Source organism: Crocuta crocuta, unplaced genomic scaffold (genome assembly GCF_008692635.1).
Source record: "Crocuta crocuta isolate KB4526 unplaced genomic scaffold, BGI_CrCroc_1.0 scaffold231, whole genome shotgun sequence".
Classification (NCBI taxonomy): Eukaryota; Metazoa; Chordata; class Mammalia; order Carnivora; family Hyaenidae; genus Crocuta; species Crocuta crocuta.
In genome coordinates, this window is record NW_027528357.1 from 7,072,238 (window position 1) to 7,090,988 (window position 18,751).

At 36.7% G+C, this 18,751-nt stretch overlaps 1 protein-coding gene across 1 annotated transcript in view; it reads right to left on the reverse strand.

Moving 5' to 3' along the window:
• RNF138 (ring finger protein 138) overlaps positions 1 to 18,751 on the reverse strand; it is a 31,090-nt gene that overhangs the window by 11,768 nt on the left and 571 nt on the right. The window contains exons 2-3 of the mRNA XM_077753828.1: positions 6,518 to 6,683; positions 5,170 to 5,285 (exon numbers count right to left, since the gene is read on the reverse strand). Coding sequence (XP_077609954.1) covers positions 5,170 to 5,285; positions 6,518 to 6,683 — 282 coding nt within the window. The remainder of the gene's footprint in view (positions 1 to 5,169; positions 5,286 to 6,517; positions 6,684 to 18,751) is intronic.

The following is an 18,751-nucleotide window of genomic DNA, read 5'->3' on the forward strand; positions in this document are numbered from 1 at the left end:
TTCAGAATGTACAAAAATCTATGGATTTATTTTGAAATTTTGTTACTTCTGAGATAGGTACATGCAAACACCTCTTTAAGAATTTCCACAGCCATGGGGTTCAGAGTTTAAATCATCTATTTGTACTTATGAAGGAATACTGTCAACTGTATTCTGAGAAAACACATGTGTTCTACTTTTAGGGAGTCCCTTGACTGTGCCACGGAGAGGTTTTATTAATAAAGTAATGAATTTTCGGGGCACCTGGGTGGCTCAGTCAGTTAAGTGTCCAACTCTTTTTTTAAAATGTATACTTATTTATTCTGAGAGAGAGAGGGGAGAGAGTGCACGCACAAGTGGGGGAGGGGCAGAGAGAGAGAAGGAGAGAGAGAGATAAGAGCCAGATGCAGGGCTCAAACTCATGAAACATGATGAGATCACGGCCTGAGCCAAAATCAAGAGTCGGATGCTTAACCGGCTGAGTCACCCAGGTGCCCCATGCATCTGACTCTTGATTTTGGCTCAGGCCATGATCTCATGGTTCATGAGCAGGGAGCCCTGCATTGAACTCTGCACTGTCAGCATGGAGCCTGCTTGGGATTCTCTCTCTCTTTTTGTGTCCCTCCCCTGCTCTCTCCAGCAGGTACACTTCCTCTCTAATAAACTTAAAAAAAAAAAAATTAATTTTCATAAAATGCCACCAAATCGTCAGCTCTTAATTACATGGCTCTGTTCTTCATCAACAATATAAACTGTATCCGCTCTCCAGTTACTTGACAGACAGTAAGACCTTACATTCTCCAAACTGAGATGTTATCAAAAACTTAGCTGCTAGCAAATAATCTTCATGGAGAAGTACATGAATATATAGATCCAGTCTATTCTACCACCACACCTGGATGAAGTCAGAATTATCAGAGAAAAGTCCCTGGAAGAAAAGCTTTAATAAGCTGCAATAAAGCATTATCATATGCTACATTGAAGGTCTTTAAATTAGAGTCCTCCATAACTTGTTTTGTATTTACCACAGAAAAGATATTTAATTGCGTAGTTTCTTTTTTTGAGGATGCTGTAGGCAAAATCATTTCAGTATCACTTTTTTTTTAGTATCAGAAATAGCTGTGTTTCTTATTAGAAACTACTTTGTTTACAATATCATAGACAATGTCAATAACTTAATGGATATTTATTTGTCCTAGCTACTTGGAGCTGTGAAATATAGTTTATAGGATATTACAATATATTTGGCTATCACTGCCGGGTATCTTTTGCCCCTTCAGATCTTCTCTCCATTTTGCACTATGCTTTGTGTCCTGAGAGACTAACCTGCATCAACAGGCTCTCCTCGGCTTCCCAGCTGGCTTCAGCCCAGTGGGCGATTGGGAGGGTAAAGCAAGAGGAGAGCTAGGATACTTATTTCCCAGACTCCTTCCCAGCAAAACTGCCTCAGCGGTCTGCATCCCTCTCCAACTGTCCTGTCCATACAGCGGTCTCCAAGTTCTGGTATCTACTTCCTCCCTCCCCTGAACCAGAGTACATCACTCACCACTCCTTGTGATAGAGCTGCTCACACAGTGTACCAAACAACCTACTCTTTGAAAATAGTCCCTTTACTAAATTCTCCTCAAACTACCTAGTTTGAGCATACTGTCTTTTTCCTCCCAAGACCTTGACTATACTCTGGCCTCATGTCTTCTATTTCCTACCATTAAAAACAAACAAACAAACAAACACCTTCTTTTCCTTCCATCATCATTTTCCTTACTAATAATCCATACACAAACCCTATTTTTCCATTGCAATTAGAATTTTGCATAGCATATAAAAATTAGTAAGACCAAGAAGCCCATTCTAGATTATAAAAAGAATAAACAAATAAATAAAATAAAGTGTTAGAGGGTCTAGTTGGAGAACAAAGAAAGAAAAATTCTAGAGGTCAGAAAAGATTCCACAGATCTAACACTTGGTCTAAATCTTCAAAGAGAAGAAAAAGTGCACTGACTGGCAAAGTGTGGGTTGGGGTGTTGGCAAAAGGGACTATTACTGGTAAAAATATATAGGTGAGGGAATAATACGGGTGATAATTAAAAACTAACATTTACCAAACAAGGTACTACTATTCAATATACTTTGCCTTTATTAACCTATTTATTGGCTTTCAACCCAATGAGGTAAGAATAGTATCATTACCATCCACTTTTTTAAAACAGATGAGAAAACCGAAGCATAGTTTCTTGCCAAAATCATACAATTAGTAAGTGACAGAGCCTGGGACCCAGGCAGTCTCTCCAAGCGTTCATTTTGTTTTTTTAAATTCTTTTTAATGTTTATTTTTAAGAGCAAGAGATAGAGCACACATGGGAGGGAGGGGAGGGAGAGAGGCACAGATTCCAAAGCAGACTCCAGGCTCTGAGTTGTCAGCACAGAGCCAGACATGGGGCTCAAACCCATGAACTATAAGATCATGACCTGAGCTGAAGTCGGACACTTAATCAACTGAGTCACCCAGGTGCCCCTCCAAGGTTCATTTTTTTTTTTTTAATCACTAACTTATACTGCTTCTCAAGGATGACAAGCATATGGTTGAAGAATTCAACATGGCTAAGGCATATGATGCAATGATGGAAGCCAAGAAAGAAAAAAGCCAAAAAAGGGCAAGGCAAGTGCCAGATCAAAAAGGGCTTCAGAATAAAGAATTTTGTCTTATAAACCAGTTGTTGGATTTTAGATCATGGAACTTCTTGAGAATCTCAATGTCCTTTCTCCAGAACAATGCATATACACAAAACATATGGCAGTTTAGGTAGTTCAGAGAATCCTTCGTGGCCCTTGGAACCCAGGATGAGAAACAATGCTATCAGGTCATGCATGGTTAAGTTACTGAGAAGGAACAAGGAGGAAGGTTTAAGGACAGGGAGAAAGAGATCAAAATTGTACTTCTGAAATAACAATTTGGCAATAGCACGTAAAACACATTAGAGGAGGACCATCTACAAAAAGACGGTTGCCAACAGTTGAGAGTGATGAGGGCTTGAGCTAGGGAAGCAACAATAGTTTTAGAAGAGGAGGAACGCTGGATCTAAGAAGTAAGGGAGAAGAAGGCATAAGACTCCTGAGAAGAAACTTTGGTCCTTTAACAAGCAGTTACTGCACAAATCATACATACTAGAAACTTTGATAAGTACTGGAAACACAATGTTAAAGAAAACAAACCACCTCACACTTAAGAATAATCTATTGGGCTAATAACAAATTGTTGAGTAATTTCAATATAGCAGAAGTACAATAACAAAGAAAGCACAGGGTTGAAGGAAAGAACCCATTTCATCCGATGATACTAAGTAAAACGAGAATCTAAAAAGAATCTTACAGGCGCACCTGGCTGGTTCAGTCAGTAGAGCTTTGAGCATGTGACTCTTGATCTCAGGGTCAAGAGTTCAAGCCCCACATTGGGAATGGAGCCTACTTAAAAAAAAGTCGGGGGGGAGGTGACGCCTGGGTGGCTTAGTCGGTTAAGCATCTGACTCTTGATTTCGGCTCAGGTCATGATCTCACAGTTCATGGGATTTAGTCCCATGTGAGGCTCTGCACTGACAGTATGGAGCCTGCTTGGGATTCTCTCTCACCCTTTCTTTCTCTGCTCCTCCTCCACTTGCTCTCTCTCAAAATAAATAACAAAACTTAAAATAATTTTAGGGGCGCCTGGGTGGCTCAGTCAGTTAAGCATCGGACTTAGGCTCAGGTCATGATCTCATAGTCCGTGGGTTTGAGCCCTGTGTCAGGCTCTGTGCTGACAGCTCAGAGCCTGGAGCCTGCTTCAGATTTTGTGTCTCCACTCTCTCTCTCTGCCCATCACCCATTCGCTCTCTCTCTCTCTCCAAATAAAAGAAGGACATAAAAAAAATAATAATTTTTAAAAAAATTATAGAATAGGGCAATCAGAAAACTACTAAACACTAGAACAATTTCAAATAAGGAGCAGAGAAGTCTACAGTATGAGTGCTTAATAATGGTTAATTACTGAAAATTAGCAACATGTGAAATGAAATGTTACTCAAATAAAATCTCGAGACTGCTTAACACATTGTCTCCTGGAAGCCTTTCTAGAACACTGCCAATACTGCATTTCCTTACACAACTATGTGTGTGCTTGCTACTGAGTTTTTAAAAATTAAGCACTTCAGTATTAGGGATACATGCATAGGTGGTGATATTACAAAGAAAAGCAAGGGAGGGGCACCTGGGTGGCTCAGTCAGTTGGGCGTCAGACTTCAGCTCAGGTCATGATCCCACGGTTCGTGGGTTCGAGCCCCGCGTCAGGCTCTGTGCTGACAGCTAGCTCAGAGCCTGGAGCCTGTTTCAGATTCTGTATCTCCCTCTCTCTCTGACCCTCCCCTGCTCATGCTGTCTCTCTCTCTCTCTCTCTCTCTCTCTCAGAAATAAAACATTAAAAAAAAACAACAAAAAAAAAAAAGAAAAGCAAGGGAATAAATAACCTAAAAACGAGGAGAGTGGTTACCTCTGGGGGTATGCAGTTCAAAACGACATGGGGTCACAAGAAGATTCTAAGACCCTGAAGAATGTTCTATTTTTTAATTTGGGTTAGTGGGTATTTGTATTATCACTATTGTTAAAATCATACATGTGCATTTGCTCATTATTTTGTGTAAAATATATTTCATAAAAATGTTTAATATACATACATCAGACAATAAAATATAAATCAAACTAAAATCTAATTTAAGAAAAGAGAGGGACTAAATAGAGCTAAGAATTTAATAGTATCAAGTCTCACTTTTATATGACATTTTATTATGAAAATTAAAATTTGAAAAAACTCTATTTCTCAATAGCAAATAAAAAAGATTTTAGTTGAAAGGGATTTTTAGTTTTCAAGTAATTTCAATTGCAAAAGAAAACAGCCTTCAATTGTCATGTTTTTTATTCACAGAAATGTAGATTTTTTTAAAAGAATTATTTCTGAATAACAAAAGCTTAAGTATACCAAGAAGTCTCTGTCCCAGATGCAATCTTATAGAAGTTAAACTAACTTGAAGACAAATATTATAGTTCTGTTACTTGGGAATTTAAACACACACACCCCAAAACAAAAAACACCTTATCACATAGTTCCCCCAAACAATCCCATTTCAACTATAAAAATTCTTTTTAAGAATAAATATTGCTTACCTGTTCCCTACTGAATCTTGAGAGATCTGAAAGTTTGGAATGATAGAGGAAACACCATATTCATCTTGATACTTCTTACAAGATTTGTAATGATGTCTCATGCGATAGAATTTAATCTGTAAATTATTGATCAAAACGTAATGTGACTTTTAATTTTAAATAGAAGTCATAAGATATGAGATATTGTCAACAGGTAAAAAACAAAATAAACATTACCAACTTAATATTCCATTTAAACAAGATTTTTTTAAGTAAATGGTTTAATTCTTAAGTAGAAACTGAAAATAGTGATAAGTTTCTGTCTGTTAGATGCAGATGTGAACTCACTGCAAAAAATGTTAGCAAATAAATTTACATTTGAAACTCTACTAGTAATAATAGACAAAAAAAAATATATTAAAAGCAGTAATACACTGCCTCAAAGTCCTGGCTATATCTTTATTCTTCAGTGCAACTTGGCAGAGTCAGAAAATGCTTTAAAAAAAATGAGGTTTCCAGGTTAACACTTGGAACATTTTTCAGTTTCTCACTGAGGAGTAGAGTCAGAATCTCTCAAGTGTTATTTTCCAGCTTCACTTCATTGCCCTGTCAGTTAACACCTCCCTGAAAGAGATGGACAAGCAGATCTGACTCGTGTGAATGCATGAAATAGCAACTGGTTTTGCTCACTGACTTTATTAGCTGTTTGAAAAAGTAGCTGCAATAAATCAATAGACACATGGATATACTCAAAGCCTAACCAACCCTCACTATTTCACTCCCTGTCCAAGTGACAGAATAAAATCCAGACTGGAGAATTAATGCCAGTTATTTGCCAACACCTGATGTTCTCACCTGTTCCTTAACAATTAATTAGTCTTTCACAAACTATTTGGTAATTTCTTAAAAACATAAATACATGAGTAAAGCAGGCAACTAGAGACTTCTTCTATTTGGCCCATTTCTATGTACAAAATTGCAATAACGATGCTAACATCATGATTTGTACCAGAATGGGGTTTAAATGAGTTAAACGCCAGTTTGCTCACTTAGTTTATTTAGTAGGTAGGTAATCAATAAGCAATTACTTTGAGAAAGATGCCATGCTAAAAATTAGCATGGCATCTTTCACAGACAAATTCACAGACTGTATCTTTTAGTCTCTGTTTTCAATATGTTTATAAATCTAGTAAAATCTATAATCAGGTGGGTTGTTTTTGTTTTTGTTTTTGTTTTTTACCTCTCTACCTAATTTAAGTAACTTCTTTCTCCTTAAACCAGCCTGTACCGAGGAAACTCAAACAGGAATTTTATTTTCAAAGCAGAGTAGAACCTTCATTTGCAAAGAGCTAGGTCACAGTTACTCTACCTGTTTTGCACAGCATCTGCAGCTACCAGAAAACTTCCTCATGACATTTTCAAGGTCTAAGGCCCGTTCAGGACATGCTCTTTCTCTTCTAGTCACATTTCCACGACAGAGGGGACAATGTATTCCGCTTTCTCTCATTGCAGTCAGGAAACATTTTCTACAGAAACTAAACCAAACATTTGTGACATGTTAACTACAGAAAAAAGACTCTTTTCATTTCTATGATTAAACACAAACAAGTGGTTTTGGATATATATTCAATGCTAAATGAGTTAGGCTATTCATATGTCCATAAACTGCAGAATTTTAATAACTGTACGTGTACTTCTCAGAGTATAAGGCTAACAAATGAACTAGATAGAAATATAAATGAAACTACACTCAATTATGCTTTAAAATTTTTATTTTTTTTATTTTTTTTTTAAATATTTTTATTTATTTCTAGGATAGAGAGAGACAGCGTGAACAGGGGAGGGTCAGAGAGAGGGAGATACAGACTCTGAAACAGGCTCCAGGCTCTGAGCTGGCAGTCAGCACAGAGCCCGACGCGGGGCTCGAACCCACAAACCGCGAGATCATGACCTAAGCAAAAGTAGGACGCTTAACCGACTAAGCCACCCAGGCGCCCCTGCTTTAAAATTTTTAATACATGAAAAATAAGTATTAACATTATATAACATTATCAGAAGAAGCATGGTACAAAAGAATGACTGGCTTATCCTAAACTGTGTCATTATCCTAACTGTGTCATTTAGTGGCTGTGTGATTTCAAGCAACATAGTCAGCCACAGTGGATCTCTCTCCTCCCCTTATAAAATCAAAAAGAGATCACATCAGCTTTTGTCTCAAATTGATGTATTTCAAGATATTTCATAAGACATGAACATGAATAGGCCTACCATAAAATAGTGCACAAATTGATTTGGAAAATTCTAGGATAAACAAAGTTAAAGCTTCTCTGGGAAACCTGGGAAAATATAAGTATTTCCCAAACTTATGCTGTCAGGAAATATGAAAATTTCCCACAACAGTAAGCAATGAAATAATAGTCTGAGAAATATTTATGGATCCTTCCAACTCTAAATATATCTAAACATTCTAATTAGAACCACACTCACTAAAATCTTTCTTCTCTCCTAACTTAAGCAAATACCCAACCTGATCATTTTGCTTTAAAAAAAAAAAACTAGATAAATCATTGCCATTCATAAATGGGGTCCAAAGTCCATATACATTTAATCCAATCCTCTAAAAGTGCAAATATTCAATCTTTCTCATCTAACAAAAGTAGAGAGTGACTAGTATAATAATGGATCACAGGAAATAAGCTTCCTAACTATGCAGCATTGAACAAGTCACTTTTCTCCCCTACAATCCGTTCCCTCACCCACAAAATGAAAAAGTATCTATAGTTGATAGATACCTAGCTTAATCAGAGGATTAAAATAGGTAATACAGTAAAATGTTTATCACAGTATTTTTGACAGTTATGAAAATACTCCATAAATAGTAGCCAATATCACTAACACAGGATTTGATATGATTACCAACTGAAACCATAAATTATTAAAAATATTCATTATAACCTGGAGTCAAAAAATGCAAAGTAAACATGACCGAGATACCACCTTTCAGCTGTCAAACTAAAAACTAGTTTAAAAAATAACCAGTGTTACGAGATAATTTCAGAAAGTATAAAAACTACAAAGTTACAAAACCATCATTTGTAAGTTCAATTGTTTAAAAACTAAATTTTAATGGTCTATATATTTTATAAATTTTGAAAAATAAATTTTTAACTTAAATTCTTTGTTTCAGTGTTTGCACTCTAATCAAAGGGATTGTAAAAGAGAGAAAAAAAAGAGGATGAATCAGAAACAAACCAAAAAAGCGAGATTAAAAAAACAAAAAACAAAACAAAACAAAAACACAAGACTAACTGGAGCCATAGTCTAGACCATGATAAAGTCTGCACTAAGGCAGGTGTAGGAGAAATGGGATTTCTATTTTAGACACACAGTTCTCAGGGAGCTTCCTATGTTAAAAAATAAAGTCAACAGAACTTTTTGAGAATAACTTGTGGGAGAATGAGAAAAATAAGCATTTCTAACCTAGAAGACTTGAGTAAAAAGTGACTATATTAACCAAGTAAGAAATATTGCCAAAGTTGTTTTGACAGAGGAAAGATAAGTCCAAGTTCAAAGTGCCTACAAAAATCTCAATGCATGATATCCAGTAAAGAACTGGAAATATGGATCTGGAAATTAGGGAGGAAAATATGGAGAGCAGATAAAGTGCAAAAGAGCACTAAACAAGCAATCTAGAGAAATATAAACATTTAAAGGAGTGTTCAAAGAAAAAGAGAGAAAAAGGAGACAGGTAAGTAATATTAGAGAAGCCAAGTCCAATAAGCTACCAAAGAGAAATAATAAACAGATGAAAGCAAAACTGTCACCAAACTATTAGGCTAAAATTTCCTCTCACAGAATTGAAAACCGTCAACCAAGTTCATACTAGCAAAATTCATTACAAGAAATAATCATGTATCCTCATTGAATGATGATGCTTGAGTGAAAGAAATCAAGTAGAACAGTAACGATTAGAAAGTAAATTATTCAATAAGCTAATTTAACAATTGTAAATAAAATATAAACACAAAACATTAGATCTTAACCAAGATGCACAAATGCTGTATTTAGAAGGAGGGGATAAAATAAAGCAAAACTTCAAAGCCCACTTACTGATTAAATAAAATAATAAAAATGTGGTAACATTACATACGTAACAAAATAAAATGAAAAAGGTGGAAAGTCCCACGTGTTGGGGAAGATGTGAGCCAACCTACACTCCCACTGGAAGAGTGTAAACTGACAGAACCATTTGGAAAATTAATGCAACCATTTGGAACACTGACAGTGCCCACTAGTAATTCCATTCCAAAGTTCATTCCCAACAGAACTGCAAATATGATCTGAAGACATTTCCTAGAAAGTTCACAGCCACACTACTGGTAATAACCAAAAGCTGAAAATTACACAAATATCTATCAACAGAAGAATGAATAAACAAATTATAGCATATTCACAAAATGAAAACTATAGGATACTGTAATGAGAATGAATATGGATGAACATAATGTTCAGCTCAAGAAGCCAGATACAAGAGACTACAACTGCATGATTCTATTTTTAAAAAGTACAAAACATGTTTCAATGTTGAAGTTTTACTAAAAAGTAGAAACAAATACAGCAATTTCTATTTACTACTTTCAAAAATATTGGCAATGGCTAGAAAGACAAGACTCAAAGGCATAAAATAGAGAAAAGCAAGAAATAAAAATCACTTTGGATGACAAAACTGTTTTTTTAGAAAATCTTCAATTAATCTCCAAACTTACAACACATAACAACTGTATATAAACTCTCCAAATAATAATATTACTAAAGATTACTGATAGTGTCAAAAACAGTGAAAAATATTCATATAAAAAACTAAAAAAGTAATAAGGGTTAGAATTAACTTAGAACTTTGTTCAAAATAGAAACAAAGATTTTTAGTGGAAATACACATAATAAAGTAATAAAGGCAAAACAGGGCTTTATTAGAAGCTTCTTAAAGACTGGCAAGAATATATCTTAAAAAGCAAAAATGGCTGGGATGCCTGGCTGGCTCAGTCAGCAGAGCACGTGACTCTTGATCTCAGGATTGTGAGTACAAGGCCCGTGTGTTGTGGGTGGCACAGAGTTTACTTAAAATTAAAAAAAAAAAAAGAAGAAGCAAAAATGATTAACAAAGGTGCAACATGTGCTTTAAAATGGAGGAAAGATAGACTTCAATAAATGATATTAGAGTAACTGGACATCCACAGGCACAAAAATGAACCTCAATCTAAGTCTGTCACCTTACACAAAAATTAAAACAGATCCTAGACTGTAGTAAACTGGGAAATTGCCATATAAAGATATATTCACTTTATGGGCACCTGGGTGGCTCAGTCAGTTAAGCGTCCAACTTCAGCTCAGGTCATGATCTCACAGCTGGTGGCTTCAAGCCCCACATCGCTCCGTGCTAACAGCGCTGAGCCTGGAGCCTGCTTCAGATTCTGTGTCTACTTCTCTCTCTGTCCCTTCCCCACTCACAATCAATCAGTTTGTCTCTGTTTCTCTCTCTCAAAAAAAAATAAAATAAATAAAACAAAACAGTATGGGAAAAAACTTTTAAAGATATATTCACTTTCTAATGCCCAGAACAAGTGAATATTACCTTATATTGCAACAGACCTGATTCAAGTTAAGGATTTGGGGATGGAGAAATTAGCTGCGATTATCTAGGTGGGTCCTAAATGCCATCACAAGCAACTTTGTCACAGAGGCAAAGTGAGATTTCACAAACACACAGAGAAGGCCATGTTCAGATGGACAGAGACTGGAGCTGTGTCTCTGAAGGGCTTCAGAAGGCCTTAGCCAGCACCTTGATTTTGGCCCACGGAAATTGCTTTCAGACTTCTAGCATCTAAAACTAGGTGAAAATAAATATGTTATTATAAGCCACCAAGGTTGTAGAATGTGTTACACCAGCCCTAGGAAGCTAATATATAGAGTTAAATGTAAAATATTAAACTACAAAACTTTTAGGGAAAAAAATAGGAGAAAATATTCACAATATAGAGCTACACACGTTTGATGTTAATTGATGTTAAAAGCACATTTTCAATAGAAAAGATTGATAAAGTGGACTTCATAAAAATTACAAACATTTGCTATGCAAAAGACTATTAAAAAGATAAAAAGACAAATCATAGATGGGAAAAATTACCATAAATTACCTATCAAACAGGGTCTAGTATCTAGACTACATAAAGAAGTCTCAAAACTCAACAGTTAAAAAGCAAACAATCCAATTGAACTACAGGTAAAAGGCATGAAGAGACAAGATTTTACATTAAGACCCTATAGATGACAGTTTATATAACATTACAGCACATAACATTGTTTTTTTGAAAAGGTAACAGCTTTATTGAAATATAATTCACATACCATATAATTCACCCATTTTAAGTGCACATTTTTTTAAGTTTATTTATTTATTTTGAAAAGACAAAAAGCAGTGCAAGTGGGGGTGGGGGGCAGAGAAACAGAGAGGGAGAGACAGAGAATCCAAAATAGGCTCCATACTATCAGGACAGAGCCCCACTTGGGGCTTGATCCCACAAACTGCGAGATCATGACCTGTCTGATACCAAGAGTCAGACACTTAACCAACTGAGACACCCAGGCATCCCTACAATTAAATTGTTTTTACCATATTTACAGAGTTGTTCAATATACAAGATTCTCTGAATGGCAAAATTACAGAAATAGCATAAGAACATTAGGGCTTGCAAAGGTTGAGGGGTGGGGTGGGATAGAGAAAAGTGGGTGGGCTTTTATGAAGGATCTTTGTGGTGATGGAAAAGTTCTACATCTTTACTCCACTGATGTAGAAATCCTAGTTATATTTACAAGATGTTATCACTGGGAGAAACGGGGTCACAGTACACAAGATTTCTTTATTACTTATAACTATTTGTGAATCTACAATGATCTGAAATAAGTTTAACTTAAAAGTTCTATAAAAAAGAAGGGCGCTGGGGGGTGCCTGGATGGCTCAGTCAGTTGGGTATCTGACTTTGGCTCAGTGGCTCAGGTCATAATTTCACTGTTTGTGAGTTTGAGCCCCACACAGGCTCTGTGCTGACAGCTAAGGTGCCTGGAGCCTGCTTCAGATTCTGTCTCTGTTTCTCTGCCCCTCCCCTGCTCATGCTCTGTCTCTCTCTCTCACTCAAATATAAAAAATAAAACTTAAAAAAGTTTTTAATTAAAAAAAAAAGAGGGGAAGCAGGGTGACTCAGTCAGTTAAGCAACCTTTTGTTTGCAGCTCATGTCATGCTCTCTCAGCCCCACGTCACACTCTGTATTAACAGCATGGAGCATGCCTGGGATTCTCTCTTTCTCTCTGTCTCACTATCTGCCTCCCCAACCCCCCGCACTCTCTCTCTCTCCCCCCGAATAAATAAACTTAAAAAAAAAAGTTATATATTAAAAAGCAAAAATAATAAACCTACCCAGACTTGTAAAAATTATGTGCATATGGGCTGCCTGAGTGGTTCAGTAGGTTAAGCGTCCGACTTCAGCTCAGGTCCTTATCTCATGATTTTGTGAGGTCAGGCCCCCCATCTGGCTCTGTGCTGACAGGTCTGTGTTGACAGCTTGGAGCCTGATGCCTGCTTCGTATTCTGTGTCTTCCTCTCTCTGCCCCTCCCACTCTCACACTGTCTTCTCTCAAAAATAAACATTAAAAAAAGTATTTAATTATGTGCATATATTATAATGCATATTAACTTGATAAATATGCATTAAGTACTTACTAAACAACACTAGGTTCACAACAAGCACCACAAGTGACAAAATCCCTAATCTGATTGGATTTACAGCATTATGTGCATGCAGATACTTGTGGCAGGTTTGTGCGTATATACTATATCCCCCCAAAAATTTACCTACCCATCCACCCATCAACCACCCTAGATCTGATCTCCTTATACTCTCTCTGGGAACTTGTGAGTTTGTAATTACACATTTATCTGAGGGTTTACTTGAATTAAAATATGTCTTACCAACATCAGCTTAAAGGGCAGGTATCATATTTGTTTACCCTGGTAGGCCCAGCATTATAACACAGAGCTGAGCATCTGGGAGGCATTCATTAATATATGTTAAAGCAATGAATGGCAATTCACCTTAATCCCAAAACTGTTAAATCACTTAACCCAAAGAGAGAATTCAGTTTTCAGATCAAAACCATAAGCATCATCCATGTACAAAACACTTCCTTATAGAAAGGCAATCATCCGTATGTGACAGAGCTGACACATTCCCTTGTATTTACACTTTGACCTAGCAATTTCATTTTTGAGAATTGACCTTATAGAAAAACTTTCATATGTGAAATGGCATTTATACAAGTTTAATCATGCAGCATTACTTATAACAGTAAAAGATTAGAAACAACCTAAATGTTCATCAATATGAAATTGTTAAATAATGATACATCAAACAATGGAATACTAGAACACTAAATATGTTCCATGAGGTCAGGGATTTTTACCTAGTTTGTTGAATATTACAGACCTAGTATCTGTAATCTACTAGCACATAATGGACACTCAGTATTGGCTGAATAAAGGAAGAAAATTTTACAACCATGATATGTATATAAGTACTGATATAAAATGATCTCCAGGGGTGACTGGTGGCTCAATCTGACTTAGGCACAGGTCACAATCTCATGGTTTGTGAGTTCAAGCCCCATGTGGGGCTTGCTGCTGTGAGGGCAGAGTCCACTTTGGATCCTCTGTGTCCCTCCTCACTGCTCATGTTCACTTTCTCTTTCTCTCAAAAAAAAAAAAAACTCCAAAATAGTAACATGAAAATAGAAAGACACAAAAGACTACATATAGAATGCTCTTTCTGTGAAAAACAAAAAAAATAGTATTTATAACCTCTTCTATATATATATAACTCTGAAAGGATATATAAGGTAATAGTGACTTGCAAAAACATATTTCCTTTTGTACCTTTAAAACTGTGAATTAGGGGAGCCTAGGTGGCTCAGTCAGTTGGGCGTCCAACTTCGGCTCAGGTCTGATCCCACCATTCATGAGTTCGAGCCCCACATCAGGCTCTGTGCTGACAGCTCAGAGCCTGGAGCCCACTTTGGATTCTGCGTCCCTCTCTCTCTGACCCTCTCCCACTCATATTGTCTCTCTCTCTCAAAAATAAACAAACATTTTTTAAAAAGTAAAAAATAAAATAAAATATTATAATATTCTTCATTCACAATAATTCCTTTGATATTAAATACATGGGCCAAAAACCTTGAAATATAGTCTTTTCCATTTGTGATAACAATCTAGCTTTTTGTGTTAGATGCTATAGTTACCAAAATAATAATAATTTTACATTTGTAAAAAAAACAAATACTATACAAGATGATTATTACTCACAAACATTACCTAATTTGGTTCTTGCAACAATCCTGTAAAGTAGGATGTTTCTACCCATTTTATGGACAAGAAAACAGTTTGAAAAGAAGTTAAATGATTTGAGCAAGTAATATAGGCTATGGCCTCCCCACACAAACTCATTCGTTCCTTTACTCAATACCGCAAGTGTATAGTAAGTAGGCTTCAGTAAGTAAAAGGAGACTTAGGTTGCTGCCTTTAAAACAGAGCTTACAGTGACAAGGACATTAGTCAAATCATCTGATTTCAAAAATGTTATGATTATAAACTGTGGCAAGTACATAGTTACTTAAGTCTTTTATATCCAATTCTACCGTTCCTTCTTCTGTACCACCAAGCACCAAGTTTCCTCACATATAAAACTTGCTTATTCTTGGGGTACCTGAGTGGCTCAGTCAGTTAAGCGTCTGACTTCAGCTCAGCTCAGGTCATGATCCTGCAGCTCCTGAGTTCTAGCCCCACATCCATCAGTGCTGACAGTGATGAGCCTGCTGGGGATTCTCTCTCTCTGCTCTTTCTTCTCTCTCTCAAAATAAAGAAATAAATAGAACTTGCTTGCTTATTCCTCATCTCCCTTTGGCTGGACTATTTGAATTTGCTAAATAGAACTAATTTCAAAACAAAGTAGAAGGGACAGGGAAAAAGATGCAAATCTAAATTACTAAATAACTAAATCTCATTTAGTCAATCAAATATTAATAGATAGATGATAGAAAGATAAAGACATATAAATCAGTTAACCAGCCAACTTAGCCAGCCAACCTTTGGAAAGGATACAGCACACTGCTCACAACTACAATCTGGTACTGGGACTGTGAGTTTCACTTCATTCCTTGTATTATTTTTTGCACTCTGAATTATGTCACTTTTATAAATAAAAAACAAAACTATTTTAATTTTCAAAAGAAATAAAGCTGTAATTATCAAAGTAAGCTTTTGGTATTCTTGAGAATGGGATTTTTGTTTATTTTTACTACTGAAGTATAGTTGACACACAATGTTATATTAGTTTAAGGTGTACAACATCATTCATTACAAATGAAACCACCAAAAAAAAAAACAAAAAAAAAACCTTACTAGTATGCCAGTCTGTGCCTTCTTCTTAAACCTTATTTCGAATACCTACTCAACCTTAATATTCTTAATTTATGTTTCCTTGCTTTTTACAAGGAAAAAAATATTACATCTGACCACTCTAAGGCAACTAACACTGCTGACTACTGTCTCCTTATATTTCTTCTCAATTTCCATGTCACTCTATCCTGGTTTTCTTCCTATCCTGTCTATTCCTTCTCAAGCTGCACTGTACTCCAGATTTAAATATGTATTCTCCAGCACTTTGCCGTATCTAGGCCCTCTACTATCTTCCAACTTACAGACCTCCCTCAGTGGCTACTTCCATACTCATAGCTTTAGTTCCATGTATTCCACATTCACATACATATACTGAACTACGGGACTTTATCAAATCTTACATGGGTTTCCTTAAAATGTCAAGAATCTCTTCTTCCATTCCCGCTATCATTACCTTTGGTTCAGGTTCTAATGATTTTTTTTCTCTGACACATCAGTGAATGCCCTCTTCACAAGTCTCCCCACTACACCAAAGCTGGATCCTGCTACTAAAGTCAACTTTCTAAAACTGAAATGTGATCATGCTGTTCCCTCTGCCAAAAATTATTGAACAGGTCGCTATGGCTTTCAGGAAAAAGTTCAAATTGGCTTACACAGAAAGTTCCTGCCAAAGACCTCTAGGCTCTATCTCTACCACACTCATCCTTTGGTTCCAGTCAAAATTTGTAATCTGGAGACAGTCATTCTCTGTAACTCCTCCTTGCCTCTGCATATATGGTAAACCTAATCAGGGTATTCCCCAATACGCGCTGAATAATCCGTTCTGACCTAAAATATTACTTCATCCAGGAAATCTCCCCTTTAGTCATAGGCTGATTTAGACACCTGCTCTTAATGCTCACATAAAATTTTCCTACTAAATTGCTTCCAGATCACATTCATGCTTAGGTCTTCTCCACTAGTCTGTTAACAGTCCCCAGGAAAGAGTACTTGGTATTCTTTGTACCTGACATACAGAAACCATTCAATATCTGCTGTTTGAAGGAATAAAAGAGGATTATAAAGGAATTTATATTTTGGTGAAATTATTCTAATGATAATGAACCTACTCCTTTGATTAGAATAGGCTGTGGGCAAATCCTTTGATGACGTTGCATTTCAATTTTCAATGAAAATTTGTTTTGTAATAGATCCACAGTGACTCAAAATTCTTATCACCTCATCTCTTACTATCTATGAATCAAAAACTGATTTTGTAGCTAAATCTAAGCACTTTTAAAGGGATAGGTTTGTCCTTTGTGAAAAGGGAAGAGCAAATAACATGGTAAACTAGATTATTGAAAATAATTGTATTTCCCTACCAAACTCCTTCTAGTCAATCAAGAGCCTGTTCCACCATTACTAGCCTTTCCAAATAAAACTTGTTCCCCCTCTGCCTTCTTTAATTCATTGTTCAGGCAGAACCTTACAGCATGTGTGTCTGTGGGGGGAAGGAGAAGATGGGGTGCTAAAGCACTAAATGTTCATTCTTCTTATCAACAAAATCTATCCTACATTTCATTTTTATGTTTAGTCTAATCAAATCCAAGTTCAATGAGATGATTAGAAAAAGATTCTCAACTATCTCCACTCTCTTTTCCATACCCTTGATATCAGGCCAAATTAGTCTGATTTAAAATGTTCCACAACGGGCACCTGGGTGGCTCAGTCTGTTAAGCATCTGACTTCAGCTCAGGTCATGATCTGAGGGTTCGTGGGTTCGAGCCCCACGTCGGGCTCTGTGCTGACAGCTAGCTCAGAGCCTGGAGCCTGCTTCAGATTCTGTGTCTCCTTCTCTCTCTGACCCTCCTGTGCTCAGGCTGTCCCACAAGGGAAGTGAACTAGAACAAGCTGCATGGAATTTTGAGGAGAGCTGTAGATTACAATGAGTTCTATGAGGTCAATGACCCAAAGGGTAAGAGTTCTGTCTAGAAACACCTACGTCCTCTCACTTTGATCTCCCACCTTCCCTTTTGTCCACCTACTGCCAGCACAAGCACAGGAAAGGCATCAAATTATAACAATGAATACTGACAGATTAAAGCAATACATTGTGCCCTGAACATCTCAAAGTATTTCTGCAATAATCTCCATCTGCTGCACCAAACAGAGCAATTTCAGACTATCATTCATTTCCCACAACAAACCTTCACAGGCACAACTCCTATAAAGTCACATATTCCTGGCTCACACAATGACCGCAGGAGTAAGGTAGGCAGTGCAGACAAGATTGAGGAGTAGAGTGAGAAAAACAGGCATCAAGTAACTAGTAAAATCTCTGATTAAGAACCCCAAATTCATTCCATTCTTTACGCAATGACAGAACCTAGCTCTCAAAAAAAGGGGGCAAAGGAGAAAGAAATAGGTTTATAAACTTGTCCCATTCTTTTCAGCTATTTGCAAGCACACAGAACCTTCAAATCTGAGTGTATTTTTTTCAAATAAAGATTTCCAGGCTTCACCTGCCAGAAATTCTTTCGTAAATTTGGAATGGAGCCTGGGTATTGGTATGTTTACTTACAAAGTTCCCCAAGGACTCTGATCAACAGCCAGGGTTGTCAGATGTGCTATATATCTTTACAAGAAGGGCTTCTGCCAACCCTTACTGACACTCTACCAACATTAGCTGTAGGGTTACAGAAATTCTTTCCATAAATATGCCAAATCGAACAGCACCATACCACCTCATCCAATCCCTTTGTGTTCTCCCTCACTCCTGGAGTTACTGCCTTATCTTCCGCTCCTTCCAGAAACAGCAATCTTCCTTTGCTCTCTCCACCTTCATAGTAACCAAGTAATAAGCAGAAGGGTAAAACAAAGGGAAACTACCACTTCAATACCCGGAAATCCTGTCAGTTCTGACATAATGAGAGAAGATAACCCATTCTAGATCATTCTAACATGTACTGAATTTTAAAGGAAAGAACATTTCAAGGGTGGTCTGTGAAGTAGGGTTGAAAGGGAAGTTAGATAAGCGTTCTTGCATCTGGAAAGAACAGTCCAAGGTTCCAAAAGAAGGAAAAACTTTAAATCAAGGCAGGTCACGGGAGGTGGGGGGG